The following is a 25013-nucleotide window of genomic DNA, read 5'->3' as shown; positions in this document are numbered from 1 at the left end:
TCCCACATCTCCCCCTGTATTTTTTGAAGCAGTTTTAGAACGTGTAGTTTGTTGTTGTGATAATTCTGTTCCACGAGTTCATTGTTCTGTCAGCAAATACCAGTGATGCCATCAGTGTCACATTGTCTGTCTGTTTGTTCTGTGGAGTGCATTTGGTTTTTAGTTTCGTTTTTCTATGCAACTGAGGTCTGGGAGGCTGATAAATATGAAAACAGTCAAGTCAGTTGAGTAAATTTCGGGGGTGAGCGAGAAAACACAAGGCTTTTCTGTGGGATATCCATCAGAGACCACTGGATCAAATTCTTGTGATCTTAGAAAACCACACATCACAGTGAACAGCCATGAGGGAAGAGAATAAAACCCAGTTTGAAAGACTGGAAACTGTGCTAAAACTTTGCAATCAAAAGCATGATGGGCAGACCACTGAAGTTAGGAATGAACTGAAGATCTAAACTGAAAATCTACAGACAGAGGTCATCAATAGCATCGACAAGGGGAGAAAAGAGTGTGAAATGAATGTTCGCAGCTTAGAAACGTGGGTGAACGCAAAGATGACTGATTTCTCTGTGCACATAGATGAGGAAAGTAAATCATCCAAGGAAACACAAAGACTAGTGTTAGTCCTTGGACAAGAAGTGTCTGCAATGCGACAAGGTAATGTGCCTGTAATGAAGGTCACCCCAATGAATTTGCAGGCCACACTACCAATGCATAGTGTGGACATACCACTGCCCAAGTTTGGCTGAATGCACAGCACTCACCCAGAGGCATACCTAAGGAATTTAGATGTGTATCTGCATGTGAAAGGAGTGGCGGAATGCAATGCATTACTTGCTCCATGGCAGACGCTCGATCAGGAGGAGGCTACCTGGTTTGATGTTACAATTTGCGAGAACAGTAGTTACAAGGATTTCTGCACTAAGTTTCTGACAAGGTACTGGAACATTCCCACAAAGGCGAGTGCAAAAATGAGCATATATCAGGGACAGTATGAGCCACAGTCACGCCAATCCATGGCAACATATCCTGCTCACTTTGTTATTCTAGTGGGTTACTTGGATGACAAAATGTCAGATGAGGAATGGTGCAATGTGATGCGCTCTCATTTCCTGCTCATATGCAAAGTGCACTTGTCGGGGCAGGGTCAAGAGAACAGTTCCTCAATATTCTAAGATCCTTGGGCGAAATTGAAGAGCAGGAGAAACAAAGGACAGCAAATGGACACGCAATTTGGACAGAAAATAGGGCGCTGCAAGGGTTTGTGCTCCGCAATGACAGACAGAATTGGTGCAACAATGGACGAGGGAGTGAAGATCGGAATAGGCAAGAGCAAGATAGACATCATGGTCCACACCATGGAGAACAAGGCAAGAATGAAATGCCAAATCAAAGATGCCATGTGAACTGTGTGCAAGCATTGCATTATTGGAGAGACCATGAGAGTAACGCAAGTTCACCACCTGTGACCCCACCTCAGGCAGAGGAGCGTGAGATCACACAAATGAATGATCTGCTAAAATGAGATATTGCAGGGGATGCCGCAGCAGAGAAGGGCCATCACATACGCAATGTGCGGTACTGGCAATAGCAAGCACAAGATGACATTGACCAGTACTGTGATGACCCAGAGTTGGGGGAAAAAGCAGACAATCAGTGTCACCTTATTGAAATAACCGTGGAAGGAATTAAGACAAGAGCATGTCTGGATTCTGGGTCAGAAGTGACAGCACTTTCAATGTCTTTTTTACTCAAAGCTGGTAGAAAGAGGTAGTAATTTAGTTGAGATACCTGTAAAAGGACTCTCACTAACTCCCACTTTTGTGGCGAAAAGGAAGGAGGTAGAGAAGCAGATTTTGGCATCGCTAAATGGTGGAAGGAGTAGCTTCCAGGTTAATGGAATTGTCATCTGTCGATTGTCACTCAATTTTATAATCGGTAGTTATATACTCTCGAGTAGAGTGGTATCACATAGGGTGCAGAGGGCATGTAGGGCATAGTTAATTTAGTAAAATGTAAGGAGGATGAGGAAATTTTCATACATGGGCCAAAGGATCTAAAAGCTGATTTATTAGAGGGGCATGGGTTCCAGATGAAGTCAGTTTGCCGTCCACAAGTTGTGATCATGATCCCATTTACACAGTCGATGAAAGAGTATCTGATGGACATGATGGCATTGGTCGTGAGTTAGAGACCCTTCTACAAGTTCTATTAAGAATTACAGGGCCGTTAATGAGTGCACTCCTGTGATACCCCAAGATGCCCATGCAAGTATAGATGACATGCTCAAAACAAAACTTAATGATATACAGAGTGAGACAACAGTCAAATGCAGTGATGACAAGTGCTCCGAGACAATGAAAATCATTGAAGGCAAAGCACCCACAGTAACAGAGAAACACATGTGCAATGGAGAATGCGGAAGCGATTGCAGAGTGGCAAAGGAGCACTGTGAAGTGTGTCATAGAAGTTCTAGAGCCCACTCACCAGCAATTGAAGACAATGTTGTTCCCTCCACAGTCACAAAATCTGCAAAAGTAAGACAGTTTTCAGAGGACTGGGGGTGTTTTCATGCATCGAAGTGGCAAGATAACTTGATCACATCTCACTCAGAAACAAGGGTCATGGTAAGTGATGCCCTATGAACAGATGATCAGCCAGGAGTATGTGTAGATAACACAGGAAGTTGATTCAATCAGAATAATTAGAAAGAGTATTTAAGCTAATCCAGGGTTGAACCTGCAGCAAAGGTAAGAGGTGGAGAACTCAATCATGGAATTCAGGGATACATTCTCGTTCCTGCCGGGAAGATTTCTGGGAGCAGTCCACAAGTTTAGAGTAACGTGTTGAGGCCTAGCGCCTTCGCATCGCCCCTGTCACTTCTTAGGATGATATCGTTATAGGCATGAGTCATTGACAGATGTCACCAGCTGACATGGACCTGAGTTACAGAGCTGCATGTAGTTGTACTAGTAGGTGGCAGAGGTCAGCAGTTGATGGACAGTGCTAGCAGTCGTAGTCAAAACAATGTTGTAAAGTTATGTTTGATTAATATTTAATGTATTTGCATAATTATAATTGTTTTATATGTGTAGTAATTAGCAGTGTGAGTGTTGTAAGAGTGAAGAAGAAAAGAAGTAAATGAAAATTGTTTTGTTTATTCACGAAGTACCAGTTAAACTATACAGGGGATTTACTATAATTAAATGTGCAGTCAGTTTATGGTACTAATGAATCATGAGTAGAACACAAATTAATTGGTAATTTCAGAAGGAGTAATTTTATATTTGATATTTTTCTAAATTTATTTTTTTAGCAATTGCCATAGAAAGAAATGTTTTACTATGATTGGTCATTGAAGTAAATTGCGGGTTAGTGCGGGATAATACTGCAACCTGATTTGCTGTTCGTGATATCAGCCAATCAGAAAAACGCAGGCTCATGCCAATCTATGCTGGGAATGAAGCCTTTGGCGTGATCTAGGTCAGTCGGGGCTGAGGGTATGAACTAGTAACATCTCATTGAAAGCTGCTCCGACGAAAATACTATAAAATCGTGGCAAAATGCTAATTACAAGTTCTCGAAGCAGTACAAAGCGTATTTAAGTGATCGGTATAGTGGAAGTCATGTGAAATTTTGGATGGAATATCAAAATTATTGCTTTTGACTGTTAGTTAAAACCGTGTGGCGTGTTGTGCGATCTAAGACTGGAACAGGTATTACGTGTAGAGCAGAGTGCACACCATTTGAGTGAGCATTTTCATAACTAAACGATCCAGTGAACTCTATTAACTTTGGTAAAAGGTGTAAATACCATAAACTGGCTACGTGTGTGCTTGTGGATTGCGTGTGAACTTTATATTATGTTTCACTTAGTACGGACTTGGCAGTATTAACTGTGATCTTTATCGTAACAATACACCTGCAAATTTACATTGCCAAGTTAAAACTTTTATTTCAGTACTAGCCATATCCTGTTTACTGGACAATTCTATGTATGTTGCAACCTGCAGTAGACAGTAGTGGTCTAGTATTTTCCAGTACAGACAAATGAACTTTGCTGGACACTGGCAGGGCGGTAAAAAAGAAAAGTGCCGTGCCGTAATGTGACCGGCCGCTGCAAGGAAAGCAGCCAGATTCACATTACGGGCCACATTGGAATATTTTAATCCACTTGCGATTGTGCTTAAGAAAGACAGACTGGCCCGTTGTTGCCTTGATGCAAGGGTGTTAATGATCACATTGAGGTAGGTGGAACAAGGCTTGAACCTATCCAGTACATACTGCCCCAGTTCTTGGGGAAAATTTAGCTGTCAATCTTTGACATTACAGCCGGTTTTCAGTAAAGTTGATCTCGATCCATCCTGCCAAAAATACACTGCCTTCCTATTCTAAGGGGAACAGTATGTGTACAACCAAGTACAATTTGGGCCTAAGGGCCAAGTTTGGCATTATTTAGGGCCCTGAGATCTATAGTCACACCAGACATGAAGGAATTTTGTGGTGCCTACATCGACGACATAATTGTAGCGTCTGCAACATTTGAAGAAACATGTACCACATAAAGCAGCTGCTGGCGTTACTTCTTCAGAGATATGGAATGGTGCTCAGGCCTGAAAAAGTGAACCTGTACACAAATAGGATGGTATATCTTGGGTTTGAGATCTTGCCGGTAGGTATCTGTCCAGAAAAGTCACAAAAACGAAATGGCCATCCAGTGTGCGAGAATGAAGACAGTTCTTGGGGATGATTTAATTTTACAGGGGCACATTGTCAACTTCTTGCAGATGTTGAGTCTTCTACATGCTCTGCTGAAGAAGGGCAAAAAGTGGAGGTGGGGAAGTGAGGAGGAAAATATGTTTGAGAAGATTAAGATTGCGTTTCATGACAGTATTTGTTTGGCACACCATGACTTCTTGGTGCTTTTCCATCTCTTCATAGATGCAAGTGCACAAGGCATTGGGGGATGTCTACAACAGGAAGACAAGGATGGGAATCTGCACATTGTGGCCACAGGTAGCTTGAATTTACTGGGTGTGAAACACAATATTTCACTGCAGAACTAGAAATGCTGGCTGACACTGTCTATGCAACAAACCAGTTTAGAAGTTACCTGCTTGACTGAAAAACTCGTTAATATGCAGACCACCATGATCCTATGGCTCAAAGGACTATCTGATGTATGGCATTGGTAGAGAGGATGAATTAAAAGTACTGCTCGATTGTGCACGATAGAGCAGAGAGTATGTTTCCGATGGAATGTGAAAGGATGAAGGTGGTAAATTTGGCTCCCTGACGCACTTTTGGAAGATTAACTCAAACGCTATCACCACACCTTGGCCATTGAAAGGTGACGAAGTTGTATGTGACAATTGCCAAGGAGTGGGAACATGCCATTCTCAAGACAGAAAGTTGCGGATAGCTAGGAAATGTGAGATGTGCCGGCGTTTAAAACATCCAGACATGATTGTGCAATGTGAAATGAATGTCATGACACCAGAAGCATAAAATGATCTGGTGTGTGTTGATCATTAGGACCCTCTGCCAAAGGTGCAGATCGGGCAGCAGCTTATTTTCGTTGTTGTGGATGCATTTATTTGTACTAAACACTTCAGGCTTTATGATACAAACCACATCACAATGAAAAGCCGTGTAAAATTTTGATGGAAGATTATGTGCACACATGTGGTAGGCCCAAGAGAGTCCTCTCAGACCATGCTACAATTTTCAAATCTGCGAGGTGGATGGCAGGATTAGAAATAGAAGGGATCAAAGTGACATTCTCCTCAATTTCAAAATCTCAATCCAGTCCTGCAGAACGATACACGCGCCAGTTGAGAGTGTTCTTTAGAATATTGGTTTCTGACAGGCACAATGCCTGGGTCCAGTACATACCAAAGATAGATACATACTTCAATGAAGCTGTGCATTGCAGTTTAGGATACAGACCAATAGACATACAGTCCAGAAACCAGCTGTCAGGATTGTCAAACCCCTGATGGGCAGCAACACATGAATCAAGCCTGAGAGTTCATGATCGGGGACACAACAAAAAGAATTGAAAGGGAGCAGGGAAAAAGGATGATATCGGGGACTGAGTATAGGCCGTTGTATGTCATAAAGATAACAAACTTCTTCCACCTGTTTGAGGGCCAAAACTCGGTGCAACAGGTAGTGCGAAGTTTGGTTGTTTAACACCTGCAGCCTAAGACCACATGTGACTCAATAAATTGTTATACAGCAGTAGCAGTGTCAAAAATTGTAGATTTCTCTTAACAACAGGTTGTGTTTTGTGAATAGATGTTCTGTTGTAGTAATTAGTAGCTATTTATTGTTCTTAGGCAGTCATTTTTGTGTGTGTGGACTGTGAGACACTTGGTGTGAATGTGAAGTTTGTTACATGTGTGTGCGCCTGGGTTTCACACCTTCGCGATGCACAGTGCATCATACTTTCCATAGCACAGCATTATTGTGCAGCTCATGTAAGTCCTTCATTTTTATTTGTTTGTTGCATATGTTTAACTGTAGTGCAGTGTGATGGATCCATGTTTTATCGTATTACCATGTGAGGTGTTCAATGTAGTGTCTCTATTGTGGAAGGTGAACACCAAACATGCACTAACATTTGATGAGATTTCTGTTGCATTATACAGAGGTGTACCAAAGGTAGCTCGCAGATGGCAGAGAAGACATTTTATGTTTGCTAAGTAGTGCACAAAATGTTGACTGAAACGTGTTAGGATTATTTTGTGTGTTAGAATTTAAGGATTGGTTAAAATCTCATGAAGTACAAAGTTATTTACACAAAGATTTGTTTTTAGATATGGATGTTAAAGTTAAGGGTACACAAAGTTAGGTACATAACAAATTTTTTGTTGACATTTGGATCCGTCCTTGTGGCTCGCGCAGCTGACACTATGTAACCTAGTGAAATATATATGTATTGTATGCATCCTTGCTCTTTAGAGCAGGGATGCATACAATATAAATATATTGATTATGTTCTGTGATAGAAGAGATGGTACCAATCATATTTTTGTGTCTTATAAGGTAGTAAAACATATGCACTGTTGACAAAAATGTCAGGGTGCTACCCATCACATCCTATCTGGCATACCCATCTCCGTCCAATAAAGTATGTCACCAAAAAATTTATTGTTTTGTGTGATCAGGTGTTTGACTTAATACCCATTCTGTATCAATTTTATAAAACTCTTTGATGAACAATACTACTTAAGGTCAACTTTTATGTCATTTAATTCTATGTCTTGTGTGTTATCCATATTCGTATTCCTGGCATATAACTCTTTTATAAACATTACTGTGGTATAAAGTGCACTTTTTTTAAATTCTTTGTGTCTTGTAGATGTATAGTATTCTCATCTGTGACATGACGAATAGTATTATTGTAACTGGCTTATTTTTGATTTATGCATGTCTTGATTACATGTTCAGTTTGCATATTTATTATGTACATCTGTAGCTTTGTTATCATGTTCATTGTGATTTGTATTCCTCGCCTGCTTTTTACTTGCTTTCAACTTTATTTATTTGTGCATGTCTTGTATATATTTGTTAAGGGCAAACATATATGTAAATACTCGATTGGGCTTGACATGCTAGGGCACAACTGAAAAAGTAATATCATCACAATAGCCCACATCAGTGACTGAAGATTTAGTTTGTAACTCAGTACCACCCAGGACTGGAGCAACTAATTACATTTTCCACCAAGTTTTCAACTACCTCTTGTTGTGTCCTTAAATAAGAAATACCCTGCCCTCTATTCTTCCCACCTCTCCCACAGTGGTATTCCACCATCCACCAAACATACTCAAGATACTCATCCATCCTTTCACAACTGGTGCTCCTAGACCCTTACCTCATTGCTCATACCCTGTAATAGTCCTAGATGGCAAGACCTGTCCCATACATCCTCCCACCACCACTTAATTCAGTCTGGTCACTAACATCACCTATTCCATCAAAGGAAGGGCTGCTTGTAAAACCAGTCATGTGATCTACAAGGAAAGCTGCAACTACTGTGCTGCAATTCTATTTAGTCATGACAACCAACAAGCTGTCTGTTCGCACAAATGGCCACTGACAAGTTGTGGTCAAAAAACAACTGGACCATCCTGTTGCTGAACACACTGCCCAACATGACATCCTTCATTTTGCTCACTGCTTCACAGCCTGTGCCATATGGATCTTTCCCACCAACACCAGATTTTCTGAACTGCACAGGTGGGAACTTTCCCTGCAACATATCCTTTGTTCCCATAACTCTCCTGGCCTCAACATTCGTTAATCATTGTCCTCACCCATCCACCTCCTTTCCTGTTACCATTCCAGCATTACACAGCCCTCATTTCACCATCGCAACCAGTCTTTTCTTCTCTCCTTTTCTGCTACCCCCCCCCCCCCCTCCAACCCACTGTGTTTCATCTAACCTTCCAACTGCACCTACACCTAGCTACCCTACACTCTCTCCACCATATCCCTACATGCTCTCCAGCAGCATTTGACTGCTTGTCCCCCCACCCCTACCCCACTCTACGCTTACCCCTCCCCTCCCCAGCTTCCTCCTTACCCCAAACCAGTTTGCACTCTCATCATGCACGACTGCTGTTGCTTGCAGTTAGGCTTCAGCTGAAAGGGACAGCAATCAAGTGTGCATAAGTTGCGTTTGAGTGTGTGTGTGTGTCTGTCGTCTATTTCTGACGAAGGCCTTGTGGTGCAAAAGCTTATTTGTGACACAACTGCTTGAATTCATGAGAACAATGATTGCAGCTTAATCCAGAAATCCAGTTTGATGAGGTAGTTTGTGAGTAAAAAATTACATTGATGACATGCATTGATAATATTATTACAGTCTGTCGATTTGACAATGCATATAAATACTGCTTATATGTAGTTATTTACGTATTTCAAACAATGAAAAGTCCAGGTTGGAATATCAAATTGTTAAGAAAAGGATATATTTCTACTCACTGTAAATATGACCGTTTGTTACAGAGAGGCACAGCAAAATGACTATTACACATTATTGGGGGGGGGGGGGGGTTCTGTGTGTTTTCTTTGCTAAAGAACACTTTAGTCAAAAGGTATAATGCGTAACAGCCTTTGCATTGTGTCTGTCTGTAACTCCAAGAGTCATCTTTAAGGTCAATAGCAGTCTATCCTTTTCCTAATATTGTTGAATTGAACTGAATTTTACTTGGTGCTGTAGAATTATATCTGTGTAGTAAATGTACTTGTAATACAGCACTTATCAAAAACAGAAAACATTTCTTTACAACAGATCAAATCATTTGAAAATTGTATGTAATGAGGTGAAAAAATCACATTTCAGACAGATGTGGGGAGGTTGACTAGGGAAGTCATAACACTTCACAGATTACAAAATATGATGATTACATAGGCATCTGGAAGGGGGAGGGGGCAAGAGGGGGTAATTACCCTGACTACACATTAGATTTATATAAAAAATAATGAGTGTGTTAGAGACATGAAATTGACCACAGAACCATATACATTACACATACTGTATGTAGCTTACAAAGGATGTTTGCAAGAGTGTCCCATATTCTTACAGGAAATAATACTCATCAAAACTAGGCAGTCACATACATATATGTCTGGAAACAAACAGTGATTGAAATATGAAGCACTTGGTCTATGATAGTGCTCAGTTTTTTGACATTATAGGAGGTGCTCAATGTTGTTACCATTCATTCTTAAGCATCTGTCAGCCCCACTTCTCACGGAATCATGAACTCATGTGAATACATCTGCCTGCCCTTGGATTTTATCACATGCACTTGGTCTATGATAGTGCTCATTTTTTGACATTATAGGAGGTGCTCAATGTTGTTACCATTCACTTCTCACGGAATCATGAACTCATGTGAATACATCTGCCTGCCCTTGGATTTTATCACATGCTGTTGAAAATGTAAGTGTTGTTGATGGGTGTGGAATATACCAATGCTTTTAAATGCCACCATAGCCAGAAATATGAGGAATAAAAATCAGGTGAATGGAGAAATCATACTACTGGATCTTCTAACTAATCCATTGCTCATTGAAAGCTTACAGTAGGTATTGTTGCAGAAGGCATAGAAAATTAGGTGGTGCTCTATCATTCTTAAACCACATCCACTGTCTTCCTACAGGGTTATGTTCTCCAATAATACAGGTAATTGGTTTTACAAATATTATTGATAAATAACAAATGTTTATTTGTCTAGTAAACTGTTTGGTTCAATGAATCTGTCATCCACATTTCCTGCCTGCACATTGAAATTTAATTGAACTTGATACCTTGCTTCCATGATAATTCATGGCTTTGCATATGCATGCACTTTGTTTTTATGATGCCACTCCTTATGAATCCTGCATCATTGTACAATTGAACTGTAATATCATGTGGTGGTCTCGTGAGTTGAAAGCTTTCATATGCAGTTCTTTCAGAACTGACCACACAAGAGTATGTTTTATGCCTTCAGCAGATCCCATTTTTTGCACACTTGTTTCAGGATCATGTTCTATTTGTTACAATAATCACTCCTCCATATCTGGTGTGTGAACTGTGTGAGTATTACTGTGAACAGCTGTCCTTGTAATGAATGATCCCATATACAAATCACTGGAACAAATTACTGAACATTTTTGTCTGATGGAATGTGGTGTTGCAGGTGTTGTTTGGTGTAAACATCAGGAGTCTGATGATTATTGCTGATGTTTAAACCACAACTTTATACCATGTCCTCTGTTTGCTACATGGAACAACAGCATTCCACTTTGCTCTTAACATTGTTCCCACTTCCCAAAATCACTAATCCTGTACTGATGCTGGTACAATCTCACAACAATATGTATGGAATGGATGATATAGCAGACAACAGGAAGTGCTATATTTGACAACAATATCACAATCGAAGGAGTAAGTAAACAAACAAACAATCATTGAGAAATGGGCAATGCATGTCAAAGGGAATACAGCCTGCACTACTGAGCCCTGTCCAATTTCAATGCAAATAAAGTGCCCTGTGTGTCAATAATGGGACACTCTTTAAAGCACCCAGTATATGTTAGAGGAGATATATTATTATTTAGGAATTTACTATTCTTATTCATTTAAATGACAGAAATATTTCAGAAAAAATTCACAATAAACTTCATGTTGAGCTCAGGAAAAAGAAGAAATCTCTTGAAAACTTTAAAATCAAATGTAGTATAGTCTGTTAGAACACCAAAAACATTTTATTGCTGTTTTTTAATAAAAGTTTTAATCTAAGTTGTAGTTATTGTTTAAGAAAGGTGCTTTTTAATAGTTTCCCTGAAGCTTGGTTCACATATTATTTAATATATATTAAGAGTTCATTGTGCAATACTTTTACTCCCCAAATAAAATTTACAATTTTGAATTTTTTTTATTGCTGAATGTAAATCCTGTATAGCTCCAATTTTATGATAATTTATCTGTAAAATTATTACTATAGTGTTCTCAGTGTACTGATACTTTAGTGGGTATACTCAAATTGTAAGTTCCAACTTTACCTCATTTTGTTTAAAAATGTACCAGAAATCCATTCCATTACTTTTGAGAAAAATTCAAAGATAACCATGGACCTTGCCGTTGGTGGGGAGGCTCTTGTGCCTCAACGATACAGATAGCAGATAGCCGTACCGTAGGTGCAACCACAACAGAGGGGTATCTGTTGAGAGGCCAGACAAACGTGTGGTTACTGAAGAGGGGCAGCAGCCTTTCAGTAGTTGCAGGGGCAACAGTCTGGATGATTGACTGATCTGGCCTTGTAACAGTAACCAAAATGGCATTGCTGTTCTGGTACTGCGAACGGCTGAAACCAAGGGGAAACTACAGCCGTAATTTTTCCTGAGGGCATGCAGCTTTACTGTATGATTAAATGATGATGGCGTCCTCTTGGGTAAAATATTCCGGAGGTAAAATGGTCTCCCATTCGGAACTCTGGGAGGGGACTACTCAAGAGGACGTTGTTATCAGGAGAAAGAAAACTGGTGTTCTACGGATCGGAGCGTGGAATGTCAGATCCCTTAATCGGGCAGGTAGGTTAGAAAATTTAAAAAGGGAAATGGATAGGTTAAAGTTAGATATAGTGGGAATTAGTGAAGTTTGGTGGCAGGAGGAACAAGACTTTTGGTCAGGTGAATACAGGGTTATAAATACAAAATCGAATAGGGGTAATGCAGGAGTAGGTTTAATAATGAACAAATAAACAGGAGTACGGGTAAGCTACTACAAACAGCATAGTGAGTGCATTATTGTGGCCAAGATAGACACGAAGCCCACGCCTACTACAGTAGTACAAGTTTATATTCAAAATAGCTCTGCAGATGATGAAGAAATTGATGAAATGTATGATGAGATAAAAGAAACTATTTATGTAGTGAAGAGAGACGAAAATTTAATAGTCATGGGTGACTGGAATTCGAGAGTAGGAAAAGGGAGAGAAGGAAACATATTAGGTGAATATGGATTGGGGGACAGAAATGAAAGAGGAAGCCGCCTGGTAGAGTTTTGTGCAGAGCATAACTTAATAATAGCTAACACTTGGTTCAAGAATCATGAAAGAAGGTTGTATACATGGAAGAACCCTGGAGATACCAAAAGGTATCAGATTGATTATATAATGGTAAGACAGAGATTTAGAAACCAGGTTTTAAATTGTAAGGCATTTCCAGGGGCAGATGTGGACTCTGACCACAATCTGTTGGTTATGAACTGTAGATTAAAACTGAAGAAACTGCAAAAAGGTGGGAATTTAAGGAGATGGGATCGGGATAAACTGAAAGAACCAGAGGTTGTACAGAGTTTCAGGGAGAGCATAAGGGAACAATTGACAGCAATGGGGGAAAGAAGTACAGTAAAAGAAGAATGGGTAGCTCTGAGGGATGAAGTAGTGAAGGCAGCAGAGGATCAAGTAGGTAAAAAGACGAGGGCTAGTAGAAATCCTTGGGTAACAGAAGAAATATTTAATTTAATTGATGAAAGGAGAAAATATAAAAATGCAGTAAATGAAGCAGGAAAAAACGAATACAAAGGTCTCAAACGAGGTCGACAGGAAGTGCAAAATGGCTAAGCAGGCATGGCTAGAGGACAAATGTAAGGATGTAGAGGCTTATCTCACAAGGGGTAAGATAGATACTGCCTACAGGAAAACTAAAGAGACCTTTGGAGAAAGGAGAACCATTTGCATGAATATCAAGAGCTCTGATAGGAACCCAGTTCTACGCAAAGAAGGGAAAGCAGAAAGGTGGAAGGAGTATATAGAGGGTCTATACAAGGGTGATGTACTTGAGGGCAAAGAGACCTTTGGAGAAAGGAGAACCATTTGCATGAATATCAAGAGCTCTGATGGGAACCCAGTTCTACGCAAAGAAGGGAAAGCAGAAAGGTGGAAGGAGTATATAGAGGGTCTATACAAGGGTGATGTACTTGAGGGCAATATTATGGAAATGGAAGAGGATGTAGATGAAGATGAAATGGGAGATATGATACTGCGTGAAGAGTTTTACAGAGCACTGAAAGACCTGAGTTGAAACAAGGCCCCTGGAGTAGACAACATTCCATTAGAACTATTGATAGCCTTGGGAGAGCCAGTCTGACAAAACTCTACCATCTGGTGAGCAAGATGAATGAGACAGGTGAAATACCCTCAGATTTCAAGAAGAATATAATAATTCCAATCCTAAAGAAAGCAGGTGTTGACAGATGTGAAAATTCCCGAACTATCAGTTTAATAAGTCTCAGCTGCAAAATACTAATGCGAATTCTGTACAGACGAATGGAAAAACTGATAGAAGCCAATCTCGGGGAAGATCAATTTGGATTCCGTAGAAATGCTGGAATACGTGAGGGTATACTGATCTTACGATTTATCTTAGAAGAAAGATTAAGGAAAGACAAATCTATGTTTCTAGCATTTGTAGACTTAGAGAAAGCTTTTGACAACGTTGATTGGAATACTCTCTTTCAAATTCTGAAGGTGGCAGGGGTAAAATTCATGGAGTGAAAGGCTACTTACAATTTATACAGAAAGGAGATGGCAGTTATAAGAGTCGAGGGGTATGAAAAGCAAGCAGTCGTTGCGAAGGGATTGAGACAGGGTTGTAGCCTATCCCCGATGTTATTCAATTTGTATATTGAGCAAGCAATAAAGGAAACAAAAGATAAATTTGGAACAGCAAAGGACTTGGAAGAGCAGTTGAACGGAATGGACAGTGTCTTGAAAAGAGGGTATAAGATGAACATCAACAAAAGCAAAACGAGGATAACGGAATGTAATTGAATTAAGTCGGGTGATGCTGAGGGAATTAGATTAGGAAATCAGACACTTAAAGTAGTAAAGGAGTTTTGCTATTTGGGGAGCAAAATAACTGATGATGGTCGAAGTCGAGAGGATATAAAATGTAGTTTGGCAACGGGAAGGAAAGCGTTTCTGAAGAAGAGGAAGTCGTTTCTGAAAGTATTTGTATACTACACAAGTACTTACTATAGCTTCCTGTACACAAAATAAAAAATATACTGGATGAAGAAAAATTTGAGCACTCAGACTTCGCAAAGTGATTCCTCAAATATTTGTGATACAAAAGCGTCTCCCACAAAAATTCATCCTGTGAATATTTTGGGCGGTAAATGGATGTTAAAGGATGGTAGTCTCACAACACTGTAATCACATGTATGATAACTACCTCTGTCAGCATGTAGCAGTAGTGCTGTGCAGTTGGTGCAGTGGGTAGTGTTTTGGGTTAGCATGCAGGATGTGGAATGTTCGACTCTGGGTTGAGGCATATTTGTTTTTATTCGCTACATGTAGTCTGTGTAGTATGGTATCTGACATCTTAATTGTCATACAGTGATCATAGTGGGTCTTCTACAAAACATTTACACTTACATACTATGAACACAGAAACAGAAGTATAACTGTTTTCATTGGTCAGCTTTTAAAGAAGTCTTTTGCACATATGGATGCAAATTGTTTCATATCACACCATCTACTAAGTTCCAAACTTGTTTTCTGTTTATCATCCCCCAATGGCCCCAACAGTTAGTACCAATTATTATTCTTGTCACAAGAATATCTTGAAATTATGAAAAAAAGTCTTACGCATAATATGTAAAAGAGGTCATAGGGAGCACTGTTGTCCTCTTTCTCCCAGACTCAGAATACTCACAATTATAAATTTATAGAGCTATGTGTCTGTACTCTAAATTAAAAATAATATTTCAGAATTTATTGCCAGAGGGGGAAATACATGAACACAACACCAGGGCTAAGGGTATTTTTATTTATTTATTATCATCTCAATGATCACATTTGTGATATAGGATTTGTCAGGGTACATTTTAATAAGTAAATAATATCTTTACAAAATTTTTATCTGTGCTGAATTCATATGAACCTATCCTATGCATAATACAATATACAACTAATAAGTGTTTTTATAACATAATTTCTTATGTGCTTGACAGACATATTCACTCATGTAATTTCATTTGTCACATTAACTTAAACGTATATTCTTATATAGCTGAACAGAGATATTCACTTATGCTGTAATAACATTTGTCAACCATGTGGTTCTTTAAATTTATCCTCATTTTCCAGCTCTTTGATATGTTTTGGTAGTGCATTAAAAAGTCTGATGCCTTGATTACATACATGTTTCTGACTTCGGGTCCTTGTTACAGCTTGTATGTGGAGATCTTTACATTGCCGTGTATTGTAATTATGGTAGTCTGTATTGGTTTTCATTTTGTCCTGATTTCTTTTGATCATCAAGAGACATTTCAGAATGTATAATGACGGAATTGTTAAAATTTTCAATGCTTTAAAAAAGGGCGTACAATGTGTTTGAGATGGGCTCTGGGACATTATCCGAATGGCGCGTTTTTGCAATTTGAAAATCTCATTTAGACGGACAATTTGTTTTTTCCCAGAATACTATCCCATAGGATGCAATGGACTGAAAATAGCCAAAATATACTAATCTGGTACAGTCATTACTACAAACTCTTGAAATTATTCTAAGTACAAAACATGCTGAATTTAGTTTTAGTGCTAAGCTCACCACATGGTCCTTCCAGTTCATCTTCTCATCAATGTGCATACCCAGGATGGGATTTAGGTCATCATGTTCACTTATTTTTCCATTTTGCAAATAATTAGTTTTTTTTTTTTTTTTTTTTTTTTTGCATTCAGTGTTAGCTTGTTAGCACTAAACCATTTTTGTATATCTTGTAGGATATGTTCCACAGTCCTGTGCAATGACTGCATCATATCACTAACTATTAAACTAGTATCATCAGCAAATAACATGATTCTAGCTTTTCTCTCTATCACCCGGATATCATTAATGTAAATGAGGAACAGCAAGGGGCCTAATACACTTCCTTGGGGTACTCGTACCGTGACCTCCTTTGGATCTGATCTCAGTTTAATTTTTTGATTAATATTTGGTGCTGTAATTTCAACAACCTGCATCCTCTTTTCCAGTAAGACTCAACCACTTTTTTACTGGTCCTCTGATACCTATAGCTTCAAGCTTTTCAAAAAGTATGCTGTGATCAACAGTGTCAAAGGTTTTTGACAAATCTAGATTCATCCCAACTACACTTTCTACCTCTTCCAATTTAGTGATTTTTTTTTTTTTTTTTTTTTTTTTTTTTTTTTTTTTTTTTTTTTTTTTTTTTTTTGCAGTACAGCTGTTTCGGTACTTTTCCCAGCTTGAAATCCATGCTGATTACTGTTTATCAGATTGTGGATATTAAGATAATGTGCAACTCTATATTTCATTAGTATCTCTAAACCTTAGAGAAAGTTGGGAGAAGTGAGACAGGTCTGTAGTTTTCTATTTTAAGCTTATCACCCTTTTTCAACAGGGGAACAACTCAAGAAATTTTCAGTTTCTGTGGAAACACGCCCTCAGCCATTGACAAGTTTGCTATGTGCGCCAATGGTTTCGCTATTTGATTAGCTGTTTTCTTTACTAGTATTATTGGCACCTCATCTACTCCAGCTGACATCTTGGACTTGAGACTTTTAATCACTTTTAAAACTTCCTTTTCGTTTGTTGGAACTGCCATCATACTGCTGGCTGCCCTGGGTGCTTCCATCTTAATCTGCTTCCCAAAATTGCTGCTTAATGCCTGGGGTACATTTAAAAAGTAATTATTTATATAATTAGACATGGCATATTTATCTACCATTTTATTCTCCTCATCTTTGAGAATAATTCCCTTGTCTTTGATAGGTACCCCAGTTTCTTTTCTCACAATTTCCCATGCTATTTTAGTTTTATTTCTAGACTGTTTTATTTCCGTATCATTACTTAATGACTTTGCATTTGCAATTACTCTGTGGTATATTTTCCTATACCTTTTTACATATTCTCTAAAATCAGTACCTGTACACTCCCTCAACTCTGAATTCAGTTTTTTCACGTTTTCACATGATTTCTTAATGCTAAGAGTCATCCAAGAACTTGACTTTATGTGTCCAGTACACTTGAATCTGGTCAGTTTCTTTGGAAAACACATCTCAAAGTTCATCATATAAATTGATGCATGTATACTATAAGGCTCATCTGTACTTGTTTGTTTCATAACATCTAGCCAAATTTCATTTTCTAAGACACTTATGAACTGATGACAGATGTCCACAGAGAAGTTTCTTTTGTAACATTATTTACACCTTTATCTTCCTTTGACCTTAAAGGGATTTCAATGGTGAGAGCATTGTGGTCAGACAAACCTAAATCTATGTTTGTTACCTCTATGTCAGTTGCTGACATATTTGAGAAAATGTTATATATGAGGCTATTGGAGGTGTTTGTTATTTTAGTTGAATTGTTTAAGTGTGGTGACATGTTGAAACTCTTTAATATGTCCAAAAATTGCCTTTTTTGCTGACTTTCAACTAGAAGATTAATATTGAAATCACACCAAAGAATAATCACAGCTTCTTTTTTGTAAAAAGTACTTAGCAACAATTCTAATTTATCAAAAAATACATCTATGTTTCCACATGGTGACCTATACACTGTTATGACTATGACTTTTTTCACCAGACCATATAGCTGGACAGCACCTGCTTCAAAAAACTTTTCTATACTTAACTTCTCTGCTTCACATCTCTTTTTAAATTCCACCTCCAACTCCACCACCTTTTGAAATTTTCCTACTATAATGATCTGCCAGTTTAAATGGATTAATATGAATGCTACTAATTTCATGGTCCTTACACCAATCTTCAGTAATACACAAGACATCAGGTTGGGTGTTACTTACTGCTATTTCAGGTTCACAATATTTATTCTTGAGGCACTGCACATTTAGAGTCATAATCTTTAGAACAGGGGAGTGATCACTGATGGTATTTCTCCTTTCGTTTCACACTGTTAACTTGGAGTTTTCATTATGGCCAGATACTAAAAATCCTGTTGTACTACAGCCCCCCCCCCCCCCCACCCCCAAGAACCATAGACCTTGCCTTTGGTGGGGAGGCTTGCGTGCCTCAGCGATGCAGATAGCAGATAGCCATACCGTAGGTGCAACCCCAACAGAGGGGTATCTGTTGAGAGGGCAGACAAACGTGTGGTTCCTGAAGAGGGGCAGCAGCCTTTTCAGTAGTTGCAGGGGCGGGAACAGTCTGGATGATTGACTGATCTGGCCTTGTAACACTAACCAAAACAGCATTGCTGTGCTGGTACTGCGAACGGCTGAGAGCAAGGGGAAACTACAGCCATAATTTTTCCCAAGGGCATGCATCTTTACTGTGTGATTAAATGTTGATGGCGTCTTCTTGGGTAAAATATTCCAGAGGTAAAATAGTCCCCCATTCGGATCTCCAGGCGGGGAATACTCAGGAGGACGTCGTTACCAGGAGAAAGAAAACTGGCCTTCTATGGATCATAGCGTGGCATGTCAGATCCCTTAATCGGGCAGGTAGGTTAGAAAATTTAAAAAGGGAAGGTAAACTTAGATATAGTGGGAATTAGTGAAGTTCAGTGGCAGCAGCAACAAGACTTCTGGTCAGGTGAATACAGGGTTATAAATACAAAATCGAATAGGGGTAATGCAGGAGTAGCTTTAATAATGAATAAAAAAATAGGAGTGCGGATAAGTTACTACAAAGAGCATAGCGAACGCATTATTGTGGCCAAGATAGACATGAAGCCCACACCTGCTACAGACAAGTTTATATGCCAACTAGCTCTGCAGATGAAGAAGAAATTGAAGAAATGTATGATGAAATAAAAGAAATTATTCAGATAGTGAAGGGAGACGAAAATTTAATAGGCATGGGTGACGGAATTCGGTAGTAGGAAAAGGGACAGAAGGAAACCTAGTAGGTGAATATGGATTGGGGCTAAGAAATGAAAGAGGAAGCCGCTTGATAGAATTTTGCACAGAGCACAACTTAATCATAACTAACACCTGGTTCAAGAATCATAGAAGAAGGTTGTATACATGAAAGAAGCCTGGAGATACTGACAGATTTCAGATAGATTATATAATGGTAAGACAGAGATTTAGGAACCAGGTTTTAAATTTTAAGACATTTCCATGGGCAGATGTGGACTCCGATCACAATCTATTGGTTATGAACTGTAGATTAAAACTGAAGAAACTGCAAAAAGGTGGGAATTTAAGGAGATGGGACCTGGATAAACTGAAAGAACCAGAGGTTGTACAGAGTTTCAGGGAGAGCATAAGGGAACAATTGACAGCAATGGGGGAAAGAAGTACAGTAAAAGAAGAAAGGGGAGCTTTGAGAGATGAAGCAGTGAAGGCAGCAGAGGACCTAGTAGGTAAAAATACGAGGCATAGTAGAAATCCTTGGGTAGCAGAAGAAATACTGAATTTAACTGATGAAAGGAGAAAACATAAAAATGCAGTAAATGAAGCAGGCAAAGAGGAATACAAACGTCTCAAAAACGAGGTCGACAGGAAGTGCAAAATGGCTAAGCAGGCATGGCTAGAGGACAAATGTAAGGATGTAGAGGCTTATATCACTAGGGGTAAGATAGATATTGCCTACAGGAAAATTAAAGAGACCTTTGGAGAAAAGAGAACCACTTGTATGAATATCAAGAGCTCAGATGGAAAACCAGTTCTAAGCAAAGGAGGGAAAGCAGAAAGGTGGGGGGAGTATACAGAGGGCCTATACAAGGGCAATGTACTTGAGGACAATATTATGGAAATGGAAGAGGATGTAGATGAAGATGAAAAGGGAGATGCGGTACTGCGTGAAGAGTTTGACAGAGCACTGAAAGACCTGAGTCGAAACAAGGCCCCGGGAGTAGACAACATTCCATTAGAACTACTGATGGCCTTGGGAGAGCCAGTCCTGACAAAAATCTACCATCTGGTGAGCAAGATAAATGAGACAGGCGAAATACCCTCAGACTTCAAGAAAAATATAATAATTCCAATCCCAAAGAAAGCAGATGCTGACAGATGTGAGAAATTACTGAACAATCAGTTTAATAAGTCACAGATGCAAAATACTAAGGCGTATTCTGTACAGACGAATGGAAAAACTGGTAGAAGCTGACCTCGGGGAAGGTCAGTTTGGATTCCGTAGAAATATTGAGGCAATACTGACCCTACGACTTATCATAGAAGCTAGATAAAGGAAAGACAAATCTACATTTCTAGCATTTGTAGACTTAGAGAAAGCCTTTGACAACATTGATTGGAATACTCTCTTTCAAATTCTGAAGGTGGCAGGGGTAAAATACAGGGTACGAAAGGCTATTTACAATTTGTACAGAAACCAGACGGCAGTTATAAGAGTCGAGGGGTATGAAAGGCAAGCAGTCATTTGGAAGGGATTGAGACAGGGTTGTAGCCTATCCCCGATGTTATTCAATCTGTATATTGAGGAAACAGTGACAGAAACAAAAGATAAATTCGGAACAGCAAAGGACTTGGAAGAGCAGTTGAACGGAATGGACAGTGTCATGAAAGGAGGGTATAAGATGAACATCAACAAAAGCAAAACGAGGATAATGGAATGCAGTCGAATTAAGTAGTGTGATGCTGAGGGAATTAGATTAGGAAATCAGACACTTAAAGTAGTAAAGGAGTTTTGCTATTTGGGGAGCAAAATAGTTGATGATGGTTGAAGTATAGATGATATCAAATGTAGACTGGCAAAGGCAAGGAAAGCGTTTCTGAAGAAGAGAAATTTGTTCACATGGAGTATTGATTTAAGTGTCAGGAAGTCGTTTCTGAAAGTATTTGTATGAGCGTAGCCATGTATGGAAGTGAAACATGGACGATAACTAGTTTGGAGAAGAAGAGAATAGAAGCTTTCGAAATGTGGTGCTACAGAAGAATGTTGAAGATTAGATGGGTAGATCATATAACTAATCTGGAGGTATTGAATAGGATTGGGGAGAGGAGAAGCTTGTGGCACAACTTAACTAGAAGAAGGGATCGGTTGGTAGGACATGTTCTGAGACATCGAGGTATCACCAATTTAGTATTGGAGGGCAGCACGGAGGGTAAAAATCGTAGGGGGAGACCAAGATATGAATACACTAAACAGATTCAGAAGGATGTAGGTTGCAGTATGTATTTATCTACAAGTCATTTGTGTTCTGCCTCCTATCACTTTTTAGTTCCTGGGAGTATACTGTTACATTCTAATCTTGATATCATAATTCATTGTTAAATGTCAAGCACCTATACTAACAAGCCACCTTTATAATGGTTTGAGGAATAGTTACTTAGGGTTCTGCATACCATACATTGTAAATCCATGGAAAGGAATGATGCCACTGGGTGGGAATACAACTGTATTCTCAATAGTTGGCTGCTTGTTCTTTAGCACAGCATGGAAAGGATTGCTAGCACTGTGATGAAAGATGGACAGTACTTCAGTATCTCTAGAAAAACAAAGCATAACCTGAAATGAAAATATAAGCTCATATTAATTACATAAGGATTTGTGATCTAATGGGAAAGTAGAATGAATATGTGCAACAAAATAGAAGGCAGCAACAAATGCAATGAACAATATATAAGAAAAAACTTCAGATTAGTATATCAATAACATTAGTATTATGAAAGCTCTAACTTACAAATTCCTGTCATACGATGTTACTGATTTGATTATGGTTTACAAATCCTTCGATAAAAACATAGGGATAGAATAGCAGAGGATATAATGACAATGATCAAATCTAGTGTCACAAACACACTTAATTTTGGAAGGAAACTGAAATTATTTTCCTAGGTAGAAGCTGTTTGCACTTGGATATTTGCATAATTATCAGTGAAAGCTATCTTATAGATTTACGTGACAAATGTCCATTTGTTGTCAATTGCATTTTGGTAAATTTAATTAGTTTATAATATATATATATATAACATAAGTTATACTAAAAAAATGAGCTATGCTTAATTAGTAATTGGATATTGTCACTACACTTTATGATGAAAGAATGATATTATTGCTTATGAACTAACATACGAAGCAGATCTAAGTGAATATATTGCAAGAAGGGAAGATATTCCTTGTTTTTGCGTGTGAGTAACTAATAAGATCAGGCTCAAATATAGTTTCATATATAATATGTTGTTTAATACACTCTTTATGTAAAAAAAGGCTGACTTTAAAAATACCAGTTGGTAAATTGTATTTGAATAGTATGATTACAAAGGAAGAAACCTTGACTTGTAAGTATTTATGAAGATGTTAAAGTTATTGAAAAGAGCATATTCAAGAATAAAATGAGGCTTTTATTGCCATAAGTATCACAAACAGATTATGAATTCAGTTGGATTGTAAGTTAGCAAGTCTGTACACTCAGCAAGAATTCTACATTAAAATGTGATGTCATAATGACTGTGCAAAATACTACCATAGCTTACACATTGTACAACATTTTTTACTGGTTAGACTCTCTTCCTTGTGACATGCACTCCACAGAATCAATTTATACCTCCTGCCAGTATTTGAAATTTAAAAGTTACAGAAAATTAAAGAACTTCCTTGTTGGCAAAATGTTGGATTGTTCTGGATATTTTGATTTGCTGTGTAAATAGAAGTATTCCTAATACTGATGGCACTGGGACTGCAATTTTATTATTATTGCGTTTTCAGAATAAACCTGCCTTCACTGTTAGCAGTTGATTTTGGAGATAAGATTACACAACTGATACACAGTTTTGGTAATTATGTGACTGATGGAGATGCCAAGCAGTTCAGAACACTGTCATTGTATGAGGAGGGAAAAATACTCTCACCTAATTGTTGTATTTTTGCAGAAAGAACCTGTGAGGCATTGTGGTGATGTGCTCCCTAGTGTTCACAATCTGGCACTCAGATACAGCACAGGATGTGTGGGCATGCAACAAACCATTTGGGTATGCAACATGGATTACCTCACCAGCAACATCTTTGCCACAGGCAGGTCTTTCTGTGCAGAAAGGATGGCCAGAAGCCTTTACCCCCACTTCCCACATGGAAACTGAATAAGTGAAACCTGACACCTCGGAGCCTGTTTCTGAGTAATTTGTGCACTAATAGCATAACAGAACTTAATGGCTTGCCACGCAGTGTTCCCAGATAAGTGTAGGAACATTCAGAGGACCACATACTGGTAAGTTGGCTTTGTCTGATTACACAGCATGATCACTGCACGCTGCTTACATTATCATGGAGAACCAGTGAACCCACCTCTTGCAAATAACTGGGTATCCAATGCTCCCTTACCAAGAAGTTATTCCAGGTGTGACATAAGGCTTCGCTTCTCGATTACCAACAACATTAATATTACCAAGGACAGCAGTTCGGCACCTGTAAAAAGGTGCAATGTGTATTCTCCTATAGTGTGGAGACTCTGCACCCCTTTGCGTGTGTAGAGATAACTATTGTGCTCTTCCTGTAGGTGGCCAAATGTCAAATAAAATTTAATGGATTGCGTGTCTAGCCTGCTATCCCAGACAGACATCCATGCTATGAACCATTTGGTGTTACTAGGATCAGAATGATGCACTCTGCTTTCTTTGTATAGATGTAAATTTTATGTAAACATGTCCTCCATCTAATAACACTGGAATTAAAATATTATACTATGTGTTCTATGTATAGATGTAAGTTTTAGCATTTGTTCCCTCTAACACATGGGTTTTGTTTCCCATCGTGAGAGAGTGACCTTTTAATGTATGCCTATTCCAACTGCTTTAGTTGGGAGATGTATATGGCCTGGACATGATAGCTGGTCCATCATGTGCATTTATCCATGTCAGAGTACTTTTGTAATTTCCAATCAACGTGTTGCCATTGGCATTCTAGTATGTTAATTTATTGCATAACAATCCTGTAGTAGTCAGATCTCATTCCAATAAATGGACCATTTGCATGGCATTGTATTTGTTTTCTCACCTTCCATATCATACTCAACAAGCATACCCTATAGCAATCAAGTTATATGGTGGTTCCTAGCAGTACAAGTGAAACATAACCAAATTTACTTTTTGCTAGATAAAACTGAACTGAATCTATAACATAACAAAGGGAACAATTAATTATCAATAAAATTATCTAATTGGATAGATAAAAAATCTACTCACTAAGTGGTAGGACACACAAATAAAAGACTGTTGTAACTGGCAAGCTTTCGGAGCCAGGGGCTCCTTCTTCAGGCAGAAGGGTTGAAGGGGAGGGGAGAGGGTGAAGGAAAAGGACTGGAGAGATCTAGGAAAATGGAAAGTCAACCAGGACCATGGGTCAGAGGAGACGTACCGTGTGTTGATCACGCTCCTGCTATGCCTGTGTGCTTTACCACTTTGTTGGTTTATTAAGTGGACAACGCCCTACTGTACATCACAAACATTTCCATGTACGTTTCCTCAGCCCGTGGCTGTTTGGCCCCTCAGTGCAGTTTACAGACCCCCACCTGATGTAAACAATGTGCTGCATAGCAATACTAACTGTGGTTTCCACACCTCT

At 38.8% G+C, this 25013-nt stretch overlaps 1 protein-coding gene across 2 annotated transcripts in view; it reads right to left on the bottom strand.

Moving 5' to 3' along the window:
* The window catches only part of LOC126299800 (TBC1 domain family member 19), a 166287-nt gene that overhangs the window by 22305 nt on the left and 118969 nt on the right, over positions 1 to 25013 (bottom strand). For both annotated transcript variants that reach the window (XM_049991675.1, XM_049991676.1), the window contains exon 10: positions 21800 to 21962. In XM_049991675.1, coding sequence (XP_049847632.1) covers positions 21800 to 21962 — 163 coding nt within the window. The remainder of the gene's footprint in view (positions 1 to 21799; positions 21963 to 25013) is intronic.

Source organism: Schistocerca gregaria, chromosome 1, assembly GCF_023897955.1.
Source record: "Schistocerca gregaria isolate iqSchGreg1 chromosome 1, iqSchGreg1.2, whole genome shotgun sequence".
Taxonomy (NCBI): domain Eukaryota; kingdom Metazoa; phylum Arthropoda; class Insecta; order Orthoptera; family Acrididae; genus Schistocerca; species Schistocerca gregaria.
This window is presented reverse-complemented; position numbering and strand designations above follow the sequence as displayed.